Genomic DNA, 16639 nt, shown 5'->3' on the forward strand with positions numbered 1-16639 from the left:
TATGTGCTATGTATATGTGTCAACACGCTGAGGTACATGTATTCAGGAACATTAATCCTAACCTATTTCCTTTGTTCGGATTTAATTAATCTCCATATTACTTATTCATGCATGTTCAAAGACGTGCCAATACGTATTTAGCAGTGCGTATGCAATAAAGCAATCCCGACCACAACGCGAATCACCGTCCATGTTGTTAAACAGAGACAAGAGAAGGGAAATATGGTAAATAATGTCTTAAACCCTTTGCAAGAAAGAAATGGTTCAGTTAACACTGAAAGTAACATGTCTCAAATAGTTTACTTATAAACAAGTTAAAACCAGCTTGAAACTTAACACTTTGTAGACTCATATAGAACATATTTGACTCTTAATGTTCCATGTCCACTATTAGATATATAATGTAATTAATGAATATGAAATATTTTATATCATGCAAACATTTGATATGTAACATTAAGACTAAAATATGATGTATATGTGTCAACAACATGTTATGTTTCACAGTTCATATCTGTTCTTAAGAACGTACATAATTATTTTACTTTCATGACAATGCAAAAGTTATTTACATAAACTTCGTTGGAACCATTTATAGATGTATTTATAGAATGCCAATCATACCTATATTAAGCCATGTCACTAGCATTTCAATATGCAAATAGCAAAGGACACTCCATTGGAAGGAGCTAAGACGATTCAGTGTAAATGGTTAGATAACAATTTCAGGGATTTGTATTAATTAGACTAACACAAACTGGAAAGGTCCTTCACCAGAGTAAAATCAAGAATAAGAATGTTAGTGTCGAAAGACACGGCGACTCACACAAAGATGAGCACTGCCAGGGACTATGGCTTGAGTGAGAGAAACTGGAGCGACCCTGTACCGGAGTAAAACTCAGAAAGTAGGCGGCAAAGGACACGGTTACTCAAACAAAGATGAAGGACTGTAGCAGCGGTGAAATGGGAGCATTTTCCTTCATGAATGATAAAGTATCTCGGGCTGAGAGCACCTTGCGGGAAGACGATGATAATTAAGATTTCTATTCGTATCATTGAGATGCCGCCACAAATTGATACGCGGGCTAGAGTCTCCCAGCTATTTGGTCTGTTTCCTTCAAGACGGGCTCAATCTTCTGTCTCTTCTATTGCTCCCATAGGGAGCTCGCCAATGAATTTCACTTAAGATATCTTGTCGCCAATTATGCCCCTTCTGTCATCAATTGTGTAGATTTAGTAGGGGGCAGAGTACATAGGCAATCTTGCTGTAGAGTTTTATGGTGCAAGAGGGGCCCTCTTCGCGTCAACGTAATGGGGCAAATATAAAAACACTATAAAAATAAGATACGTATGGGACTGAGAAACAAACGTATTGATTTGTAAGAATATGATATTATGGCGTGTGTTTAACAAGTAGGTCTCTATTCTGGCCACCTTTGGGTTGAGAGCTCCATGAACTGCAAGCATTAATTACATGAAAAGTTTGGTAAAAAATGAAATAGGTTGTCACAATGAGCGCTGTGAGATTTTGCAGTCCATTAGCAGTTATCAAATTGGCCTGGTTACAAAGATAAACAGAAACCGTACTGTATATGAGTTCGATCAAACAATGCAGACACTGAGATGAACAAAGTACATATTCTTCTTTTATTGGGGAATATAAATGTGCTTCTATGACTTTGTATTTGGAATCCAAACAGTTATAAACATGATAATTAGAATTGCAACAGTCACGTAGATTTGCTCCACGTATTCATTGTTTGCCTCAAACTGCATTTAATTGGGCGTGGTACGTAAACAGTCGTGAGAATTTGCATGTGAATAAAGAGGAAATTGAATGGAAGATGGAAAGAAAATTAACAGTATCAATGACGTCGCCAATTGCAGCGTCGTATTTCATTGCAGAGTCACGGCAGGGGGTACACGAGGCGAGCATGCCAGCAAACTGTTTGTAAAGACGATGTACCTCTGGCTGCCATGCCATGGACTTGAGAAGAAAGCCCCAATGGAGAATAGAGGCACTTTCAGCCCAAACTTAGCATGATGGATCGTGCTTTGCGGCACTGTGACATTGCTATAGCGGCGCTAACACAGAGAGTTAGGGTTCGCCTCGTGATGCACGGGCAGCGCCCGCTTTGAATGTGCACGAGCGGGGGAGACACGTGAATCTCGTGCAGTAATTTGTTTTCATCTTGCATCGAGGGGAGAAATTCCCATCGCCTTGTCATCAGCCAAGATATAAATTACTTTCATTTCTGGTTCTCAGAAACACCGTTGCCTTGATGAATTGCCGTGTCGATCTAACAGAGCTTTAAGAAGCTAGCCATCTACTTCTAGGCCTTTTATTACACTAACGAGATATGTGTCACCTCCGCTAGTTCGCACTGTGACCCTTGCTTGCGACTGCAAGGGCGTCCATCCGCGAGGAAGGGACACCCTAAGTAGCTACATCGGGGACTGATAAATTTCTTCAGTTCTAAGAAAGGTAATTAAATCGAAAATCAACATTCGTGGGTGCAAATTAGAAGGACTGACTGAAACCTTGGCAAGTGCGTCGCTTGGCGATAGGGACCGTAGAGGGCTTTTAAGCAGTCTGCAAAAGTTCCAATTTGCGTTGAAGACTTGGCACCCGACTTTATACTTCTTAACGGTGTCTTAGATAGTTATGTGTTCAACCTAGCGGAAATTTTCTTCGCAGATAACTGCGCTACTCTCGCAAGAAAATGGCTGCTTTCACGATTTAATAAATTGGTGACGTTTATTATCATCGCGATGAGCCGAAGGGCCTAGAAATAAATGAGAATTAGGGCCTAGATTTCGGCGTGGCACAAAGACAGCCACATGCAAATGAGGGACTACCCAGCTCACCATGGCCGCTCAGGCGGGAAATTGTTCAGTCAAGCGAACGCGATTTGATTTTTTGAGAAAAATCATCCCAGATGTGTCAAGTTTTAATTAATATTTCAAAAGGTGTGTGAGGGAAGGCAAGTTTACGAACCGGTTTACTATCTGAATCATAGCACAGACGCCCTCTGAAAATGTCCCGCTTTCCATTGGTGTCAAAATGGCGGGATGGACAGTAATATCACATCTCTAACTTCAGACAAATCTTAACCTAGGTGAGAAAGCATTGGTCCAACATTAGGCCAGCATGTGCGCGCCCATCACATCCTAGAAGAAGCTGACGAAAAAGCCCCAGGCTACTCCGTCACCCGCTCAACTTGGAGTAATTGTCAACTACAGGATAATTAAAGAAGCGAGACCCCTTGTCGGAGTTTGAGTCTACGCTCAGGCCAGTGCTCGGGCGAGGAGAACATGGGTGATGACAACGGGACATCTGGACGTATGGACATTCGATGACCTTTGGTCTCGGATTGGAGTTGACCATGACTTTGACATTTAATGCCCAGACCATCAGTGGGAGATTCAGCTGATTACATCTTGCATGTTCAGTCGAAGACAATGGCTTATTTCTTCAACACCGCTCACGTTATTGAGACTATGGTCCAGCTTTCACTGACAAACCTCCATGTAAAGTATCCTTACGTTATCCCTATAGGTTATTTCTTTTATGAAATGAGAAATAACATAACACCTTCACTTGCTGTTATAAATGTTCAATGTATCATCGTAACCTAAATACTGGTATTAAATGACAAGACACGTTATACAGCACGTTGAATACGACGTAGTATAACCAGAATACGCTGTATTTAACGAATATATCCATACCTACACATTTTGTCAAACAGCACAAAACCAGTTTATTAATGTCAGTTTCTTTATATACACTGGCTATTGTATATAGGACATATGATCTCGTGTGATACCAATTTCATAAATCATATTTTTTCAATATTTTTTCTAAGATAATACAAAGTCAAGGATGGATAATTTGAACCATCGCATTTCGCAAAGATCATTTTGAAATTGATGAAACTGCCTTATTCGGTTATAGATATGGTGTCCCTTTTCACCTTTTTGAATGTTCAAAGATTTAAAGAGATATGAATAGCTTTAAACCGGCGAAAAATTATGAGAGGGAAAGTACTCCTAAATATTTTATCATTGTTACATCATATTTCTCAAAGGAACAAAATTGTGTCGAGGCTTTGACAGTTTGACGTGTAAAATATCATTTATTATTGAGAACGTTGGATTAGACATAAACCCAGGTGTGAGAATAGCACCAATCTAATCGATGCTGTAGCTCAAGTGATGAAAATCTTGAAAAACATATAATAAATTATACAATGTATATTTTGGTAAAATCAGTTTGCTTAATACCCAACGCTACTTACATGCTAACTAATTTGGACAAGAAAGGAATGTTGACACTTCCCTCGTTCACAAAGGTATAAATCACAACTTTACTAAATGACTTGTAAATAAACAATGAAGTAAGGTTCGATATATATTTTCTTGGAACATTATCAAGAATGATTCTGTTAGTTGTGAAAGAATTATGATTTGACACACAAAAGGCGGTTTTAAGATGTTCTCCATTCTGTGGAAGAATGATTATTCTTGCTTATGCTTATATGAATGCATGTGTGTCACTTACGCAACATCATAATGTCTTTATCAATGAAATCTTTGAAGAAGAAAAGGATTCATGTAATTCTAAAGTGTATTTTGCCATATAAAATGCATGTCCTCTGTATTTGATTCCATTACTCGTGTATTTGTTTAAATCGCTGATGAAAAAAGACCGAGGGTCCACAGAAATATTGGATTAGATCTGGCAAAGGGGATTACCTAGCCATTCTTACAAACAAATGGCAATACTTTGGGATTTTCTTGTTAATTTACTCCTACTGCAAGATGTAGAGGAATAGCCAGGAGCTTTCTTATGAATCATCAGAGAATTAATCAGCTCACTCTCAATTTGATCTTCATTGCAGAGTAATGATCGAACACTACTTCGCACCTGCACGATAAGGACGCCCAATTCAGAAAAGAAATTAAGTGCAAATTTTAAGATAATTAAATTTATCAGGTATTCCTGGGAAAATCTGAACAGATCTTCTTATGTCGTCCTCCCAGCCTTTGTTGTCCCTCGAGCACATCCTCATCAGTCTCTTAGAGAAAATCCGGTTTGGGGGGAATGCGGAGGGGATTTGTAATAATTTTGCAATTTCATTAACTTTCACGGCTAAGCGAACAAGTAAAGATGGTCATTTCAATTAGGTACTTATAAACCTACTGCTACTTCGCATGAACAAACATTCCTTTTTCGAGAACCATTACATGACAAGTAAGTATTGAATATATTTGACTGATTATGAAATCATTTTGAACGAATAGGCTACAAGTTATGACATTTTACTTCAGACTTGTTCTCGGCAGCCGCGTCCTAAAGAACCCATTTCCCCAAATAGCCAAGATGGCTTGAACTAATAGGAAGACATATCAAAGCATGACGCATTTTCCTGTCTAATACCAGTGTAAGGTGTAATACTTGTCATCTTTTAGTCTCGTTATACAATGTGACCCAAATGTGATACAATAGACATTTGCCCTTCAATGAAACATCAACTGTCACCTTTGATATTTGATCAGTTGCACCCATGCATGAACTCACCGCCGTCAACTCCCTATATCGTCACTTGCATATAAACGACTTAATTTTTTTATTTGGCGTCAAAAGAATGTCACAAAAGCTCATATAAAGCCTTGATTTCATGTCTTCAAACGACAAAGGTTTAGACTGTCCGACATCGTTTATGATTTGTGCTGAATATATATCTTTTGATCATCGACCTTGTAATAATAGGAGAAAACCCATTAGCCATCGCCTGCCACCTTAACTCTAGACCAAATACACAGCCTACATTCCATGTAATTTTTATAGGTGTCGATAGAAAAGGTCCAAACAGGGTCGAGAATCCCAATCACTCTTGTACTGACCCCATGTCTGTGGGGAAACCCTGCTAAGAGGACCCCTCGATGGATGGGATATAAGTATGCACTTGGCATCATAAACAGGGCTCTTTATTGAATCGTTAAATATCAGTAGAGGGTAGTGAGACTTTATTGACGCCATACAGAACCTTTATCTTCTTAGCATTTATCTGAACCCAACAGAGAGATTTACGGGGCGTGGAGGGCCGGAGTATGGGCATGTTTCCTGCTAGCCCAAATTTCGTCTCACGTATAGGCTTCGCTCACTGCAAGGGGTCTTTCAATCCAAGCAGCAATTTCCTCACAAAACATGTTAAATATAATATCCTTTACCCAGCAAACACCACACATTTGAGGACAATTGTGGCGCATCTTTGAAGCTGAGCCACAATGGGCACTGATGAGAACAGATGGGACCGTCATCTCGCTTCTAGCAGAATGCCTGCTCTATAGGTGGCGCTCTGCTCTTGTACTCCCCGTAAGAAGTCGTGCTGTGTGTTTTCAATGGCCAAACAGAGACTCTAGCCTCAGTTTCTGTTTGCCAGTTCAGAAAACCTCTCCTTACGTTTTTGAGGGTCTCTATTAAATATAGGATTGCCGCCACCGACGATGATAAACTGTTTGTGTTTATTTTAGCATTATTATGTATCCTATTTTATGTTTTCTGCAGGTGTTGAGGGATGTATGCAGAAGTCATAGCAAACAAGGGACACTAGAGTGTACGATTATTGAAGGTATGTGAGAATTCGTCTACCATCACTATGAACAAAATATCCCTAAATCGAAAAGTACCTGTTGGAGAATCCAAAAGCAGTATTACTTGCACTTTGGTGTCTTTCAAACACTGAACGTTTCGTCAGTAGGACATGACAATAACCATTTTAGAGTAAGGAATAATAGCATATTTTTCAACATAATCAAAGTTCAATATGATAGTGAAGTAAGATCATAATGTATCTCTACATAAAGAATGTACTTAATGTATCAAACATTAATGCGGTTGGTTTTAAAGTAAAGTTGGTTAAATATTGTCCATACCTAGTTTTTACATACTATAAATGCACTCTCTCCTTCCTAACTGTTTCCGAGTCGCTACACGTGAACAATAGATTTGATCCATTGCCCATACTTAAACCCTACTTTACATGAAATACACATTATGCCTTCCCCATTGCCACAACACACTGCTTCCCTACGTGGCGCTGTACGAGTATTCGTTCGTGAGCTAAACGGTATCCAGTGGACAAAACGATAAAACAAGGTAATAAAAAAGTGTTTTGTAGTAGCACTGCAACGATACACTGCAATAAAACACAGATCAAAAGAATACACCAGCCAATATAAAAACCCTGTATTTGAAGTTCTGAATGATGTAGATGTGTTAGGTTGCTACTAATATAAAGCTAAGCGAGAATCCTTGAGTATCTGAAGGATACAACACAGGACCACAACACTTTTTTAACAGGTTCGATAAAATATATCTGAAACTGCGTGGTGTTATTTCTGAATTGTCACGTGACCTAACGTGTATTCTGATTGGTTGATTGTCATACTGACCTAACGTGCCCATCTTCCCTGTCTGAATCAGTGACGTTCTGGCTGGGAAGTGATTACAGTTTAACCTTAAAATTCCAAAATTGCTTGCGACATGACAGTCGTATTGCACCTTAAAATGAAAATATTGATTTCACGTGTAGGCCGTGGTGTTAATCAAGGGAAAGCAGTTGCATGCGCTATCTCAGAGCCATTTTCATTAAGTTAATATCTTGTGAAATAGTTTTTCATAATAGACATTTTAAGCCAGAGTATTGTTTGTGAACATTCTGGTAGGCTACGGTGAAATATGTCACATACGGTGACCATATCATACAGTCGTATTGGTGAAGCCTTTTCTATAAACTGTGGTGGAATATAATTTTCCTTAATGGTTAATACAATACCCTCCCAAAATAGTAGACTTGACACAGAATACAGTTACAGATACTGGGAACACTACCATCTGGTCCAAGAATGTTGGATCAATGCATTGTTACAAGAGGTTCCTATTGATTTCATGATTAACTGTTACGTTTAGGTTGATATAACACCTTCAAATCAGTCTACAAAGCCCATCAGAACTGTAGAAAAGGAGGTAATTTTGTATCAGCATGTTCCTCTGCATAATGCTCCCAAGAATATTATATCATTTCCTCACTAACATAAGTATGTTTGTTCATCGCTGAAGTGTCAGATGTTATGCATGATGAGGGTATATACAAATGAATACTCACACTTGGAATATTATCTTGATTGCACACAGCTTCAGACAGCAGCCGATCTCTGATTTCCCAAGCAAATATAGACGGGCACTCGCGTTTAAACTGCGCAATTTTTGAAACAACGTCATTTGTAGCCACTCTTGGTTTGCTGCCACCAATGGCCCGTGGCCGGATGGAGCCGGTCTCGTAGTAACGGCCCAAAATTTTGCTCACACAACCGTTCGATACTTGCAAAATTCTAGATATGTCACAGGGTCTGGCGCCACTATGGGCAAGTTCGACGATTCTCTGCCTTGTTGAGTCTGGCAATGGTCTACCATTAACAAACACTCCGCCCAATTGGTTCACTCCACTGTGGCCTACAAGAATAACATATTTGTATGAATAAACAATGTGAGTAGGTGGGAATGTAAATAAGCTGAGTAACAATATAAAACATCTATCAACCTTTGATATAACAGACGAAATCATATTCTAGAAAAATCAGCACTTTACATTTACTCATAATTTGCGTTTATGTTATATAAGTATGTGATATGCATATCCTCTATTTCAACGACATATTTAAGATGAGCACGAAACTCAAACACCGTCAATAAGAATAACGAAGCAATAACGTATGAAATTATGACGGAATCATGTTGTTGCGTACAGTAATAAACAAACATGCTGGAACAAGCCACTAATATATATCAAACACAAAGCCTTAACATTGGGGTGAAAAAAGAGAGATAACAATACATCTTTCACTTTTATCACTTGATCTGACACGAGGTTTCCACGATTTGAAACACCATATGTTGGTGAGTATAATATCAACTATTCCATTCATTAACATAATGAGGTATGACCAAATGAAAACCAACCGACTATCACAACCAACAGTCTAGGAATTAATATTATTTCCTACCACAATTTTCTGCACAGAAACGTGTCATGCTTGAAAGGTTTCATTTCTACGGAAGAATAACTCCCAGTCTCCCGTATCTAGTTGTACACGGTTAGCTAAAACCAATTGTGAAGCATCAATAAATTAATTTATCAATTGTATTGCAAATTGTTAATATACGTCTATTGTACTGAGAAGGAATAGAACAGGTATGGTTCCAGAGAACGTTGAAAAACTCATGCCGTCATGTAGAGCAGCTTTTCAAACGTGAAATATAATATTCTGGGAGAAAAATACAATTATTGTACGCAAAAAAACCGGTAGGATAATTGTCCCTGTTTGATCAAAGATGTGATTATCTATTTTTATGTAAAATGGTGTCCTTTCCTTTACAATGACATTTAATTTTTATGCAAATATTAATTACCCCTATAGCATAGCATTGTGTATAATCACCAAACTGTTTCTTTAAAATATTCCACTGATATGGTATCGCTTAAAATCTATATCTGAGCGTGTGGTATTCCTGGGAACTCTTCTTATTTTTGGTACGTTCTGGCGGCAATATGAAATAATACAAAGGCTTTTATGAAAACCAAAATATGGTTGAGCATTGCCCGTATTGAGTTACACGATTTGGTTTTAGACAGACATAATGTCTGTGATTTTTTTCTTTTTAAACCATTTAAAGGAAACAAAACGTACAATGATACATCAGATATGAAACTACTTTCTTAATTCATTGTGGTATTATTGTATGAGAGCACTAAACGCTTCTTCGTGAAGTAAGACAAGAAAAACATACTCGTTTGATAGTTGTGACGTCCTACTGTCAGCATTAATGATAATTAGCTTTAAGGGAAATTTATTGCCTTCTATAATATCTCAGGTGACAGGCGAATGTATTGTTCTGATGTCTTAACCCGCCATATGATATCTTCATGATCCGCACAGCTTCGTCGTATCATCAATAGCGTATCGTATATCATCATATGATTATATTGCAAGCCTGATATTCTGCTTTGAAATGCGAGGACGTAAGCTTTGGCTAAGAAAATAATACCGTATTTTGACAGTGAAATAAAACTCAGTATTATGGATATAAAATTAAACAAAATGCCATATTGATAGGACAAAGGAGAATCCAATATATGAAGAAAGATATGTCCTTATCTTGGAAGAATACACTTGACGTACATATTTCCCGTTATTATTTATTGACACTGTCATCTTAAATAAAAAAATGATATCGTCTGAAAATGTATCAAAAGTTCATATTTGATCTGAGTAATTCTATCCTGGAAACAATGACCAAAAGGATAGTCTTGGTTTCTTGAACAGATGACCGGAGGCGGATTGATAACGTATTCTGTTTAAACACTTAAGACAATAGCTGATGCCCATTCAAGCGTTAATGCTACATTAAAGCGCCCTGTCGGTTAGATGTCATTGGCTGTCAATGCCGACAACACACTTGTCTGTTTGCTTTAGCTACTCACACCTTACAGCTCATGTTTGCTTTAATTGTCTACGTTTCTTGCTAAGTCAAATAATATTAGTAAATTGCTGACAACTTCATTTTGGAAACTAAACAATCAGTTATCACATCAGAGAAGGTAGACATTTGACTTTTCGTCGTACCCCGTGATATCTAAAACTAAATTTAAAAAGCAACAGCTCCTCCTGAGTTCACGATCTATCAGATAACGATTTTACTAACTAAGCGCACGTTATCTATGGAAAAGAAGTTTTGACCAGAAATACGAAGTAACCGGTGCTGTATCTGTGAGGCGTTAACTGACAAGGAGTGGATGTGGGATAGTGCCATACCTCAGGTAATAATTTGCACTTTCGTGGTAACGAAACTAGTGTCGTCTCTAAGACAGCATATAATCTCACTTACAAGTAATCGCACTCACAATACAATAAAGAGTTTCTCGTCAAGGATTAATTGCAACCTTTTGTGGACAGCGAACAAATGTCAGTTATCAAGACAATAGAGAGATCACTTCGAGAACACAAAAGGCTGACCGTACAATGCGGTATTTTCTTTAATTTCATTTGGACAAAATAACTAAATTAAGAGCATCCGTTCGTAGAACATCTTCACAATCCAGGAGCTCGCGGAGAAATCTGGCTTCGGCTACAGCAGATAGCAGAAACAGTCGACTTCCGCCTCGGGCTCGTAGGACTAGCAGACGGCTTCCGGTTTATGTCAGTGCAAGACGTCAGTTTTGAGAAACTAGCCCCGTTAACGGCCTTCCTTGGGCTCCCTACCCTATTCCTGACGATTTCACATTAGACATAATTTCCTTTTATTCACTCGTATTGAGGACCGTGTTTTTAACAGAGGAAACAACGCCACAGGAGTGATACGCGTGCGCCGCACGTGGATTGCTGACCACAGCTACCCGAGGAATACTGTCAGCCTCTCTTAATGGCACTAAATATAACTTAAATTAACAGTTCCCATAACTCAAAATATAATCTAAGATGATCTGCATAAGGAAAGATAAGAAATACAGTTTCAGCTCATGTGGGCATCATTCATATTCAGGCAGGCTACGAAGACGAAACAATAATACTTCAAACACGAAACAATGATACTTCAAACGAATTCACCGACTGTTTTTTTAGGCACTGATACAAAAACGATAAACAGGATCTGCATTTGAAACTATGCGGTCGGTTAAGAACTTCGCAAGAAACCAAAAGATATTTCATCCGTTTCGCACGAAGTCTCCTGCTTCCAGAAATAGTAAGTACTGATGCAAGTTCAAAGCCGATATCAAAAGTAGATTTAAAACAACAAGTTTGTCTTCAACACTTCGAGTTGCTGTTAATACAGAGTCTAGATCTCTTATTTAGGCACTGACACAAATGAAAGAAAAATGGAGTTTATGATTAACATTTACGTGTATTGGGGAATGTGCGTACCAGATGGCGATAGTCAAGGCTGAAATTGTTTCAATCCCTGATCTTCTAAACTTTGATATTAAAGGACTCTACTGACATCATGAGGTTCATCTAGTAGCGCCCTACAACAAAGAATGCAACAGTTTATGTCCATATAATAGTTACTCTCATTCCATATCACTTGTAATCTAATACACCACCACTGCCCTGTGCTACCATGAGAGGAACGTTTACGAGGGGAATATGAGGCAAGTTTGCCAAACTATCGATGGCTAAGTGATATTTTACTTAATCACCTTGGGCTACATGTTGCATTTGCCCCTACAAATCTGTCAGCTAATTTTATGTCTATCCTAAATAATACTTGTACTCTCGTCGATAAGAATACTTCTTTCACTACTTGTGTTTTATTCTGAAAGCGCTGGATAAAAGCTTGCACATTAATAAATGTAACGTACATGTAATCAGAGCTTGTATTTTGAGAGTGTCTATTTGTTTCCATTATTGTAATGAATAGTAATATCTGAATTTTTTTGTTGTGTTAGTATATAATATATATATAAATACACATTTTGTACGTGTGATGTACGATTTCTACACCTCGTAGCTAACAGCGAGATCCTCACATTCCCGTGTCGTTGTTTCTGGGTCCGACACATAGACTCGCATGCTTTGCAGTGCACTGTCAAGCGAGGAGCCCCAAATCCTCGACATTACAAGAGGTCCAACATAAATTAGCGCCTAACCACCACGTTCTGTCACATACGTGGACACACAATGTCTAAAATCGTAAATATAATCCTAAGAGGACAGTCGCGCTAAGACATCGCCTCAGGTAGTGCTGACGTTCACTGTATGACCATCATATTTGTAGATATTGCAAACATGAATTTTCATGAAGGCGTTTAGACACCTTATGAATGCATCTCTCATCCATGACTATACATGTATGTTTTGTATGTTTGTTTGTTGTTTAACGCCGCACTCCGCAATATTGAAGCTATATGACGGCTGTCTGTAAATAATTGAATCTGGACCAGACAATCCAGTGAATGACATCATGAGCATCGATCCACGCAATTGGGATCGATGACATGCATCAACCAAGTCAGCGAGCCTGACCACCCGATCCCGTTGATCGCCTGTTAAGACAAGCATAGTCCCCTTTCACGGCAAGCATGGGTTGCTGAAGACCTATTCTACCCCTGGTCTTCACAGGGAGACAAGCATGGGTTGCTGGAGACCTATTCTACCCCGGATCTTCACGGCAAGCATGGGTTGCTGAAGACCTGTTCTACCCCGGATCTTCACGGGGAGGCAAGCATGGGTTGCTGAAGACCTATTCTATCCCGGATCTTCACGGGTCCTATACATGTATACAACCAGCGATAGGTATAACGACTTCTTAACTTTGTGATTGTATTGACTATTTCCTAGTTTATGAATGTACTGAAGCATTATGGTACACAACATCATTTGAATCTGTGTTCTTCATCTCTCTCAAAACAAAGCTAGTATTTTAAATAATTTGAACAAACATTAATATATATTTACAAATTGATCATTGTTCAAAACCTGTTGCACTTGACAAATTCACAAATCACCCCCAATGCGTTATTACACGAAAGGTGATATCTATACTTGATTCAGTACCATGGACGATTACTCAACATTAGCCACGTGATCCTGCCCATAACAGTCACGTGCAACGTGCATATCACAGCGACATCATCATGAGCTGTAATAAACCAATTTACTTCCTTTATTCTCATGGTCACACGTGTGTCCAACCGTGGTTTATACTCACGGTTATTATCAAAGATTTTTCTTTAAGTGGAACACCTGGTATCATCACTGTTTGATAGTAAATCATAAACACATCCTTGTGATGTAGTCGGAATGGTACAATGGACTCTGCTTTTAGCAGAGATTCCTTATGATTACACAAAGGGCTTGTCCGCTTTTCAGTATACAGTCTACCTTATTTTGCAAACCATGTCCATTACTAATGCTTACGATGCGAGACACGAACCAAACAACTGCATTCATTAATGTCAGAATGGCATGTTTCAAATATGAAATATCCTTTTTTATCCTGTATACATTTTACCTTAAAAATAAAGCTGAAATATTATACCAGTTGTGAACCATATGCTTTTCAGATGTTGTATTGTCAAACTATAATATAGCATAACGGTACTGTGAAATAATCAATTTAACGTTACGATGTTGTGAAGTACGTAAAATGGAATATATAGCATTAAATTCATTACATGTTTCATTAATCATGTTTGATGCACAAAGACCACTCGCATTGCATCCCGTGTTGGCGAATGATTTATGATATTAATATTATTTGAACTGTTGTCGGTTCAAGCCTCAACCATTTTGCTAGATGACACAGGAGGACTACTGCAAGTCTTTTAAGTGTAAATAACTAAATGTTATTCGTTCCAATAAAGTTTATGGGGGGATTTAAAGCCCTGTACGATCGGACAACACAGCAATTAAGATATTAGGCAATTTTATGATGCATTTTGAATGACAACTGCCAAATGTTGGCAGAGCGGGTTTCACTTGACAAGGGCAAATGAATCAATGGCACAGCTCAAAACACGGTTATGTCTCGCGGGAATCTCGTAGTCTTCCGAGAATTGAGGGAAGCGTGGAAGAGAACCGGGATTATGAATCTAATGGCATTGCTATCCTACAGACTACTGCTTAAGCATCGCTTGGACTAAATGTGGGCTGCACAATTAGATCTGATTCAACCAAAGGATATTCTAATAGTTAAACGCAAGAACAAGATATTCGACCATGTACACAGAAATGATTTGTTCTTAAGGAACCGTTTAAGGTATCTACGTTCGTGAGTTTTGACATACCTTTCAAAACGTTCTGAAATATATGATCGTCATTAAACTAATAAAATAAGATATATTTTTTATTAAGGAACTAACAATTGTGAGAAATGGAACATATCATACGAAATAAAGCACATCAGAAACTGGCTTCAGCTTGACTCTGTATAATGTTTGTTTCATGAATAAATTGAAACGCAAATGCTTCTGTAACTGTGTCGTCAAACGCAAAACCCGTGCGAGGAAGATATTTCGCAACTTGCAAAACGTAGTAACTAAATCGGAGGACCATATCAGGGAGAAAATTTCAGAGAAAATTCAATTTCGCTTCCATTTCAGAGTGATTTAAACAACTTCGAAGAGGCTTGGTAAGCCTCGAACGGGAAAAGCGTCTCTGCGGTGACGCTGCTTAGCTGTCTATTTCCGAGCCGATTCCACCTCTTCCAACTAGTGTAATTGACTTGGGCTTGGCTGTTCCGACTGATTAAGGAAGATTATCCCAGTGGTTCTTCTGTGCCAAGCGCCAGTTTCGATTGGCGAAATTGGCACTCATAATAACAACAACGAGCGGTCATGAAACAGATAGTTTACAATGTTCAACATGATTGTACGGTGGCCCACACCACTCGACAATGATACATCATCTTAAACTAGCGGTCGTGTTGACCAGTCACCACTATTCATCATTCTAAACTGATGGTCTGTAGGGGAAGTCCACCCATTTCAAGCACCAAGTCAACTGTGTGGCGAGTCGTGAGAAACAGCTCCTGAAATACCTTAAGCGTAGGACATAGACCACAAAATTTCAAATACGGCTATAACACGTTCAGCAAGACATAGAACGACAAAAACGTCATTTTTTACACATCATCAGGTCTTTTGATCAGTCATCGTCACCCTCCTGCTGGCTTCTGACACATTCTATAATATTAAACACTGAGACCGAACATACTCGTAATAAGATCCGCGAGAGTCTCAATGGGAGATCTTATATACTTAAAGTTGCTACTTACTTGTGTGTACGACCCTCACCTGTGTATAGTTAAATGTGGCATCTAAGAATAAGCAACAAGAATTCGTCTACACCTGGGTATACATTTGTTTCAGCTGCGTCGAAAAAATAGAGTATATATTTATACCATGTGTGTAATTATAATCTTTCCAGTGTTGTATATGAAAGAGATGACAAAAATATCTCAAGAACCAAAACACGTAGAAAGTGTGTACATTTACACCCACTGCATAACCTTCATAAGAAATGTAATATGTGTGATATAAATAAACCTCTAGCGTTTAGATGCTTCATCGGCGAACATATGCTAAGTGGACACCCAGCGTTAAATGCACTCACTACTCGACTACAAGTGTGAATTAGTGACCGCCGCACACGACTCAATCGCCACACTAATCGCCATTAATACTAATGGCTACAAATGCGGTTCACAATGGATGACCACTGTTGGATAGTACAACAGCTACACCATCCAGTGGGTCCATCGCAGCTGATAAACCCATCATTAATTACCACAGCTCCGCGGCGGTCACTAAATTGGCCTTGCTAGTGACCTCAACTGTCCAATGGTCTCCAGACAGGCAGCAACCTAATGGACAAGTCAACACATTCTTTTCCCAAAACGCCAATTTTCTGCTGATACCAGGCCTTGTTACATCTACCCTAAAAGCGAAGGCCCCTCCATGTTGTTAATTAACAGATCTCCAAGTCAGTCATTTTGTTTTCTACCATAATATGATTAACGAGTACTAGATATCATAATGAACACAGAATAGAGTCGTAAGAATAACCCCATGTA

The 16639-nt window shown here is 38.6% G+C and overlaps 1 protein-coding gene across 9 annotated transcripts in view; it reads right to left on the bottom strand.

Moving 5' to 3' along the window:
* The window catches only part of LOC139462190 (paired box protein Pax-6-like), an 88726-nt gene that overhangs the window by 16914 nt on the left and 55173 nt on the right, over window positions 1–16639 (bottom strand). For all 9 annotated transcript variants that reach the window (XM_071243755.1, XM_071243756.1, XM_071243757.1 and 6 more), the window contains one exon: window positions 8175–8521. In XM_071243755.1, coding sequence (XP_071099856.1) covers window positions 8175–8521 — 347 coding nt within the window. The remainder of the gene's footprint in view (window positions 1–8174; window positions 8522–16639) is intronic.

This window comes from Haliotis cracherodii, unplaced genomic scaffold (genome assembly GCF_022045235.1).
Source record: "Haliotis cracherodii isolate W230 unplaced genomic scaffold, xgHalCrac1.p SCAF_15, whole genome shotgun sequence".
Lineage (NCBI taxonomy): Eukaryota > Metazoa > Mollusca > Gastropoda > Lepetellida > Haliotidae > Haliotis > Haliotis cracherodii.